At 29.5% G+C, this 9,820-nt stretch overlaps 1 protein-coding gene across 4 annotated transcripts in view; it reads left to right on the forward strand.

Annotated features, from left to right (window-relative positions):
- The window catches only part of LOC106465847 (serine/threonine-protein kinase STK11-like), a 49,326-nt gene that overhangs the window by 13,012 nt on the left and 26,494 nt on the right, over positions 1-9,820 (forward strand). For all 4 annotated transcript variants that reach the window (XM_022393799.1, XM_022393800.1, XM_022393801.1 and 1 more), the window contains exons 3-4: positions 4,698-4,830; positions 9,278-9,414. In XM_022393799.1, the coding sequence (XP_022249507.1) occupies positions 4,698-4,830; positions 9,278-9,414 (270 nt within the window). The remainder of the gene's footprint in view (positions 1-4,697; positions 4,831-9,277; positions 9,415-9,820) is intronic.

A 9,820-nucleotide genomic window follows, 5' to 3' on the forward strand; every position in this document is an offset into this window, starting at 1 on the left:
TTAAATAGCTTCAATGTAACGGAGTATTAAACTTGTTAAATAGCTTCAATATAACGGAGTATTAAACTTGTTAAATAGCTTCAATGTAACGGAGTATTAAACTTGTTAAATAGCTTCAATGTAATGGAGTATTAAACTTGTTAAATAGCTTCAATGTAACGGAGTATTAAACTTGTTAAATAGCTTAAATGTAACGGAGTATTAAACTTGTTAAATAGCTTCAATGTAACGGAGTATTAAACTTGTTAAATAGCTTAAATGTAATGGAGTATTAAACTTGTTAAATAGCTTCAATGTAACGGAGTATTAAACTTGTTAAATAGCTTAAATGTAACGGAGTATTAAACTTGTTAAATAGCTTCAATGTAACGGAGTATTAAACTTGTTAAATAGCTTCAATGTAACGGAGTATTAAACTTGTTAAATAGCTTCAATATAATGAAGTATTAAAATTGTTAAATAGCTTCAATATAATGAAGTATTAAACTTGTTAAATAGCTTCAATATAATGAAGTATTAAAATTGTTAAATAGCTTCAATATAATGAAGTATTAAAATTGTTAAATAGCTTCAATATAATGAAGTATTAAACTTGTTAAATAGCTTCAATATAACGGAGTATTAAACTTGTTAAATAGCTTCAATGTAACGGAGTATTAAACATGTTAAATAGCTTCAATGTAACGGAGTATTAAACTTGTTAAATAGCTTCAATGTAACGGAGTATTAAACTTGTTAAATAGCTTCAGTATAATGGAGTATTACCAAAAATTGTTAAATAGCTTCATTATAATGGAGTATTACCAAAAATTTGTTAAATAGCTTCAATATAATCGAGTATTACCAAATTAAGTTATGTAATGAAAGAAATGATTTGGATTAGATAAAAGCTACCAAAACGTTAACCTAATAAGTGAATGAAATAGTGACCTAATGGCATTGTCTGTATATTTTTGCAAGAAAAAAAATTTATTTATATAAATGACTCAGCTTCAAAGTATTACTTGATAAAACAGGAGTGAACTTTTACAAAGGTTTTGTTTAGTAAACACGCTGGTTTTACTTTGTTTTGGTAACTACTAATGCCGCATATCATATTTCTCAGTGTGTGATATTTTTTATGTACAAGTTTGGTATAGCTATAAAAAACAAAACAAAACATCTATATAAAAGTGCATATCATATTTGTAATTGTGTTATTTAAAAAATTAAACATTGTGCTTTTAAGTAAATACCCTTCACAATATATATTTATGTACTATTTAAATGAAAGGAGGATTTTGAATGAGAATACATTATAAAGTTATGAAACTATTTGTTTACATAGGGCTTTCACTTAGATTCTTTTAAGATCAACAGATCATCCACAGACCTTATTTGAAAATATAACTTGATCATTTATTGGAGATATAAAAATAATTAAACTGTTATTAAGTGCATGCTTTAATCTACACAGTTCATCAGACATTTTGCTGAGGGCTCATTACTTCCAGATATGAAAATTATAGTTTATCTGAAAAATGTTATGATTCCAATGATGTACATCCCCCTTGGGTATTCAATTCGTTTACTTAGTTTTATGATTAAAGTCTGCCTTAAAACAGTAGTTTAACTAGTTAGCTATTGTCTCTTTTTGAATCTTTTACAATAGCTCTCCATTCTCAATCTAATCACGTATATAGGATATTTTCTGGAGATATCTCTCCCAATTAGGATAGCATTATTGTTACATAATTTTGTAACATGCAAGTTCAAAGAATAATCAAGAAATATTTATATTACAAAAGAAAATCTTTTTTCTGTCATATTCAAGTTGTTTCAAAGAAAGAACATTGTGTTATGCAGAAAAATGTGCTCATTTATCTTTTTGTTTTGTAATTTTACCTACTTAAAAAAACGCATTTAATAATGTTATGTAACACATGTTTTCAAACTACACCAATAGTATTCTAAAGATAGTGTAATTTTAACACATTATGAATTTAATAAAATTATAAATATTAAGCAGTAAGCTCAATCTCATCTCCATGAATTAACTTCATGTGTTCATTCAATTTGTTAAACATCTAACTTTGCCTAAAGTTTAGTAATATTTCATAACCAAATATAAGCGTTATATGTATCTATAGACATAAAAATTAATTGTGCTATTGTCTTCAACTACCAAATATTTGACGTAATTAAAAAATAATACCATTTAAGGAACACTGTTGCTGAAATCTGACAATTTTCTAGAAGTCTAGATTGTTGATAGATACCACACTCCTCCTCTGTGTCTGTAACCAGTTTGTCATAATACATAATATTATTATGATTTTCAAATGCCTCCTTGGTATTTAATTGTTGTTTTATTTTGTAGAATTATTTCTTTTGTTGTTGTTTCCTTATATTTAACTTCAGTTTAAAATAAAATGTTCATTTAATTGAAGACTAGATAATAATGTCACATTCCATATATTTTTTTTACTATGTTACTGCAAGGCCACAGTGACTGTCATCAAATATTTAGTCACAGTCAGATTATATTTGCCTTGTATATTTTACTTCAGAAAGTTTTGCTTTTAAAATTCCAATGTTTGGCTTATTTGAGTGTGAAGCTTTGATCACCCTTCTCAAATCAAGCTTGACTAGATTATGTGAAACAGGTTATCACTGTTTTCTAAATTAGATTCGTTGTCATTTACTGTAAAGCTTATTTATACTCAGATCATATGGCTGAAAGAATGTAAGGAATAACTTGTTCAGATTTCAGAAGAATTCTACCAACTATGTTTTGAAGAACCTTATTTAGCGTGTTTATGAAATTCAGCATATGTTTACAATACTCTACATGTAACTTGAATGTTATTTTACGCTCACATACCTTGCATTTTCTTTATGTATCCACCATCTCTCTCTTTTACATTTGACATCTTTCACAGTTTACTCAAATTTACTAGTTCAGAAGAGATTTTATTAGGACTGAAAATGTTGATTTTTTTTAGGAGGAGCATCTCCAAGTATACAGGTATTTTGATTGACTAATATTCTAATTTAGCATAAGCTCTAAAAATTTTATTTTTAACATATTTTGTTACTTTTGAATTTTACATGAATGATTGACTAATATTCTAATTTAGCATAAGCTCTAAAAATTTTATTTTTAACATATTTTGTTACTTTTGAATTTTACATGAATGACAGAACTGTTTCTTCACCCTTGTCATTATGATGTACTCACATTTTAGATTATAGGTATACGTTATGTGCTTTAGTACAAGGTTTACATTATCTTTCTGTTTAATTTGGATAGGTTTTCATTCATCAGAAAGCCTGTATTTTCTCAGCTTCATTACTTGGGCTTTAACACAATTGAAGAAACATTTGATTATCTTTACCATCAAGCTATGGAGCAATGCACAGTACTTAATTTCCCTTTGCAACTGCTGATGCAATGGAAGTAGTTTCCCCTTGCAACTGCTGAAATAAAGTTTTATATTAATTGCAGTGGAGATAATTTTACCTTATAGCTGCTAAAACAACAGGGTTTAATTGAGTGAAATTAGAGTTGATTTCTCTTCACAGCTGCTGATACAGTGGAGGGTTTGAGTCAGTGAAAGTGGAGATAATTTTTCCTTGCATCCACTGATGCAGTAGAAGGTTTGAATCAGTGGATGTGGAAATTATATCACCTTGCAGCTGCTGATAGAAATGAAGGATTGAATCTGTGGCAGTTGGGGGGATTTTTCTTTGCCTGTGCTGATAGAATAGAAAGTTTCAATCTGTGACAGTTGGGGCGATTTTTCTTTGCCTGTGCTGATAGAATAGAAGGTTTGAATCTGTTGCAGTTGGGGTGATTTTTCTTTGCCTGTGCTGATAGAATAGAACGTTTGAATCTGTGGAAGTTGGGACGATTTCTCTTTACCTGTGCTGATAGAATAGAAGGTTTGAATCTGTTGCAGCTGGGGTGATTTCTCTTTACCTGTGCTGATACAATAGAACGTTTGAATCTGTGGCAGTTGGGGTGATTTCTCTTTGCCTGTGCTGATAGAATAGAAGGTTTGAATCTGTTGCAGCTGGGGTGATTTCTCTTTACCTGTGCTGATACAATAGAACATTTGAATCTGTGGCAGTTGGGGTAATTTCTCTTTGCCTGTGCTGATAGAATAGAACGTTTGAATCTGTGGCAGTTGGGGTGATTTTTCTTTGCCTGTGCTGATACAATAGAACGTTTGAATCTGTGGCAGTTGGGGTGATTTCTTTTTGCCTGTGCTGATAGAATAGAAGGTTTGAATCTGTGGCAATTGGGGTGATTTTTCTTTGCCTGTACTGATACAATGGAGGCTTTGAATCATTAATAATGGAGGTGCTCATGTAACATACAGTTTGAGTCAGTGACAGTGATTTTCTTTTGTAGCTGCTAACACAAGAGTGGCTTAAATTTGTTGTAGTAAATGCAATTTTAAGATACAGTCTTCTCTTCTTTGATCACACCCAAGAGTCTCATAGTCTAGTTGTATTACAAAAGCTGCATTGGTGTTTAGGTAAATTTATGCCAGAATATGTATTTAAGCTTTTAAATGCTTGTGCTGGAAAGTCAATTTCTATGTTAAGATTGTGACTGATAAAATATTCTAGAGGTAATCATTATGCAGATAATAATTCAATAACAAATTGTGGCTGATGCAGTGTACTGTACCAGATAACATCTTTTATAGGTATTTCTGTCAGCTATTAGATGGTTTGGAGTACTTACACAGTCAAGGGATAATTCACAAAGACATTAAACCAGGAAACCTGCTGTTGACAACTTGTGGAACTTTAAAAATATCTGACCTTGGAGTTGCCGAGGTTTGTTGTATTTTGATATAGAAACGTGATCACACTTTAGGGTACATTAATTAAACTTGCATTGTTACTTGGACATTCTTAAGTGTTAAGGGTTTTGTGACTTTTTTTGTATGACATACATTTCAATAGTTTTTGGAAAAACGTTAGTAAGATACCCATAAAAATTTGTGAAACAAGAACTGCTGAAAAATATCTTGTTTTGAATAACCATTTATGTGTCCTTATCAGTTTTCAAGTTAGTACATGAAACTAATTCTGACAGTTCCTCAAAATCTTTGTAATTCATCATTAGAAAAATATAAATGTTGATGTATATTTTGAATGATCATTTACATATCTAAACCCTTTTTCATGTAAACCTATGGATTGAGTCTTGAGATCATCGAAACCCTTTTGATACATGATACAGGAGGCTCAAATTTGAAATTTGTAAAAGTTGAACTTAGATAAATGCTTTGAATTGTTCCCTACTTGTTAATAACAATTTCCAAATAAATCGGCTCGGCCGACAAAAGAGTCTTAGAAACTAAGCTACTTGATCACTCATTGTCAAAATTATTTAAAAACCTTTTTTTTAATATGATGGGGAGGAGGTCAAGAATATATTTAATGAAGATTTCTAGTCAAATATCATAGGAAGAGGTTTTCACGAATCAAGTAAACATTTATGTTACCTAGAAACCATTAAAAATTACAGTGTAGATAGGGATTTTTTCTTCTTGGCAAAAGTTTAATGATTTTTGTGATCACATTTTAGAGAAAACAAATTCCAAAAAATGCATTTCAGCTTTTATTCATACAGTGTATAGACAATTATTGTTTTTCCTTTGTTTGTAATTTTAAAGATTGTATCAAAGTTTGTACTTTTTTCATTTAAATTTCACCAATGAGAAGAAATGATCCTATGTATTTTAATTTTTTCTATGTTGTAATTAAACAAAGAATTACCATTACTGAAAAAAAATGACCGTGTCATAGAAGTATAAGTTGCATTGATAATAAGAATCAATTATAATTGTTAATTGCATATGAAATTTACAACTCACAGTTTATGTTAAAAAATTTATTTACAAACACTTAAATCAACTAATGTCAGAATTATACTTGTAACTTGTTATTCATATTATAAACACAATAATTTTTTAAGGCCTTTACAATATTGTAGACTATTTTTATTTTCATGAGAAAAAGTTGTTAGATGCTTACATTTGATGATGAAATAAATTAGTTTCATTTCTTGTGACTTTGAAATCAATAAGATGTTTCTGTAAAGGTAAGAAGACCAGTAACAGAAGTAAGAAGAATAATTATTGGTACTTAGGAGCTGACTGTTACTAGAATTGTATAATTTAAATGTCATTGTAGTTACAAACATAAGTATGATGAAACATGAGAGTAAAACACTGAATTTGTTCAATTTGATAATTTGAATTAGAGCTAAGCACAGATTCAGCTTTATTTACATATCTGTCAAGTTTAGTAAAGTGTGTAAGTCTTTAAAGATATAAAAGTGCCATAACTGATATAAAATGCCCTGTTCCAATTTTTTTACCCTCCCATTTACAAAAGATACTTTCCATACATTTTTATTAGTAACCAAGGAAAATTGTCAAATAATAGAAGGGATACTAAGACACTGGAAAGTGTCATTTCACATTCAGTAAGCCAAAATACATCATGAGGTGTAGTATTTATCTTTTTTATTGTTAACAACAATCAACAATATATTAAAGGACAAGACATCAGTGTTTTACTATGTAATATATGTATAACACAAGATACAAAGAAGGAAATACATCAACGTTTTACTATGTAATATATACAACACAGATACAAAAGGACAAGACATCAGTGTTTTACTATTTAATATATACAACACATACAAAATGACAAGACATCAGTGTTTTACTACGTAATATATACAACATAAGATACAAAATGACAAGACGTCAGTGTTTTACTATGTAATATATACAGAACTAGATACAAAAGAGAAGACATTAATGTTTTAATATGTAATATATATATACAACACAAGATACAAAATGGCAAGATATCAATGTCTTACTATGTAATATATACAACACAAGATACAAAAGGGCAAGACATCGGTGTTCTAGTATGTAATATATAGAACACAAGTTTCAAAATGGCATAAGATTAGTGTTTCACTGTTTAATATGTACAACAACAGATAGAAAATGACAAGATTCCAATGTTTTACTATGAAATATATACAACACAAGATACAAAAGGGGAAGAAGTCAGTGTTTTACTATGAAATATATACAACACAAGATACAAAAGGGCAAGACATTAGTGTTTTACAATGTAATATATACAACACAAGATACAAAAGGGCAAGACATTAGTGTTTTACAATGTAATATATACAACACAAGATACAAAAGGACAAGACATCAGTGTTTTACTGTGTAGTATATACAAAGCAAGGTACAAAAGGGCAAGACATCAATGTTTTACAATGTAATATATACAATACAAAGTACAAAAAGACAATACATTGGTGTTTTACTACATAATATATACACAACAAAAGATCCAAAGGAAAAGACATCAGTGTTTTACTGTGTATTATACATATATAAAACACAAGATAGAAAAAATTAACACATCAATGCTATACTATGTAATATATACAACACAAGACACAAAGGGCAAGGCCTCAGTATTTTACAATACATACAACAACAACAACATATACAAAATGACAAGATTTCAGTGTTTTACTATGAAATATTTACAACACAAAATACAAAAGGGCAAGATATCAGTGTTTTACTATGTAATATATAGAACACAAGTTCCAAAACAGCAAGACATCAATGTTTTACTACATAATATATATACTACATAAGATACAAAAGGACAAGACATCAGTGTTTTATTATGTAATACATACGACACGAGATACAAAAGGACAAGATATCAGTGTTTTGCTGTGTAATACATACAAGAGAAGATCCAAAAGGCAAGAATCAGTGTTTTACTACGTAATATATAGAACAGAAGATAGAAAAGGGCAAGACATCAGTGTTTTGGAATGTAATATATACAATGGAAGATACAAAAGGGCTGGACAACAGTGTTTTACTATGTAATATATACAACACAAGATAGAATAGGGCAAGACATTAGTGTTTTATGATGAAATACATACAACACAAGATACAAAGGGCAAGACATCAGTGTTTTGTTATATAACACATACAATGCGAATTACAAACAGATAAGATATCAATGTTTTACTACGTAATATATAAAACACAAGATACAATAGGGCAAGTCGTCAGTGGTTTGCTACATAATATATACAACACAAGATACGTAACGGCAAGACATCGGTGTTTTACTACATAATAAGACGACATTGGTGTTTTACTACGTAATATATACAATATAAGATACAAAATGACAAGACATCAGTGTTTTACTGTGTAATACGTACAACATAAGATACAAAAGGACAAGATATCAGTGTTTTTACTATGTGATATATATATATATATATATATATACATGATACAAAAAGGGCAAGACATCAGTGTTTTACTACGTAATATATACAACATGAGATTTAAAAGGGCTCGATATCATTGTTTTACTATGTAATATATACAACACAGAATAAAAAGGGAAGATGACAAAACATCATTGGTTTATTGTGTAATATGTAGAAGATGATACAAAAGGGCAAGACATCATTGTTTACTGTGTAATACATACAACACAAAATACAAAAGGGGAAGACATCAGTGTCCTACTATGTAATATATGTACTACACAAGATACAAAAGGGCATAACGTCAATGTTTTAGTATGTAAGAGATACAACAGAAGATACGTAATGGCAAGACATCAATGTTTTACTACGTAATATATACAACATAAGATAGAAAAGGACAAGACATGAGTGTTTTAGTATGTAATATATAGAACACGAGACAAAAACAACAAGGCATCAGTGTTTTACTATGTAATATATATATATATACAACACAAGATTTAAAAGGATCATACATCAGTGTCTTACTATGTAATATATATATATGTATACACAACACAAGATAGAAAAGTGCAAGACATCAATGATTTACTATATAAGAGATACATCAAAGATATGAAAGGGTAAGACATCAGTGTTTGACTTTGTAAGATGTAAGTAGGCAAGGCTTCAACATGTTAGAGGTATAACACAATTGATTGGACAAGATCTCAGAGTTTGAATGAGTGAAAGGTGGTCAACCATTGTTTAAGGAAAGGTTAGGTTTAAGTTAAAGTAGGTTAGGTTACCTAGGGTGTATACCATTGTTTAAGGAAAGGTTAACTATAACTTTTGGATTTTCTTGTTTTCTCAATGTTTATTTAGTTATTTTTTTATTAATATGGTTAAATTTTTAAGTGCTTTGATCTTTTATTTTCTCAGGCTTTAGATAGGTTTGCCAAAGATGATACGTGCCATACTAGCCAAGGTTCACCAGCATTTCAACCTCCAGAAATAGCCAATGGTCTGGAGTGTTTCTCAGGATTTAAAGTGGATGTTTGGTCCTCTGGTGTAACTCTGTAAGTATGTGTTTAGTAGATGATAAATTACATCATGCATGTAATAACCCAAATATTTAAAAATCTATTACTAAGCTTAGAAAAAGAATGGTAATTGAATGTGATTAACTCCTTCTGCATGGGCTTGGTCCCTGGGACTGACCTTGTAACCATTTACTGCTTGTTACAGTTTTCATGCTATAATATTTAAATTAGTAAGCGTATGTTTATCAAAATTTGGCAGATTATCAGTAAACATTACAATGCTTTCATACGCTAAATATCAATTTTTTTTATTAATTCTTAAGGTTTGTAAAGCAATGTTTTTCTCCTGCATCTTTTTTTCTTTTTTGCATGCTGTCTATTCAACATGCAAAGTAATTTCATTTTAAGATTAAAAATACTTTTGTGCATCAGAAAATTTTCA

This window comes from Limulus polyphemus, unplaced genomic scaffold (genome assembly GCF_000517525.1).
Source record: "Limulus polyphemus unplaced genomic scaffold, Limulus_polyphemus-2.1.2 Scaffold2071, whole genome shotgun sequence".
Taxonomy (NCBI): domain Eukaryota; kingdom Metazoa; phylum Arthropoda; class Merostomata; order Xiphosura; family Limulidae; genus Limulus; species Limulus polyphemus.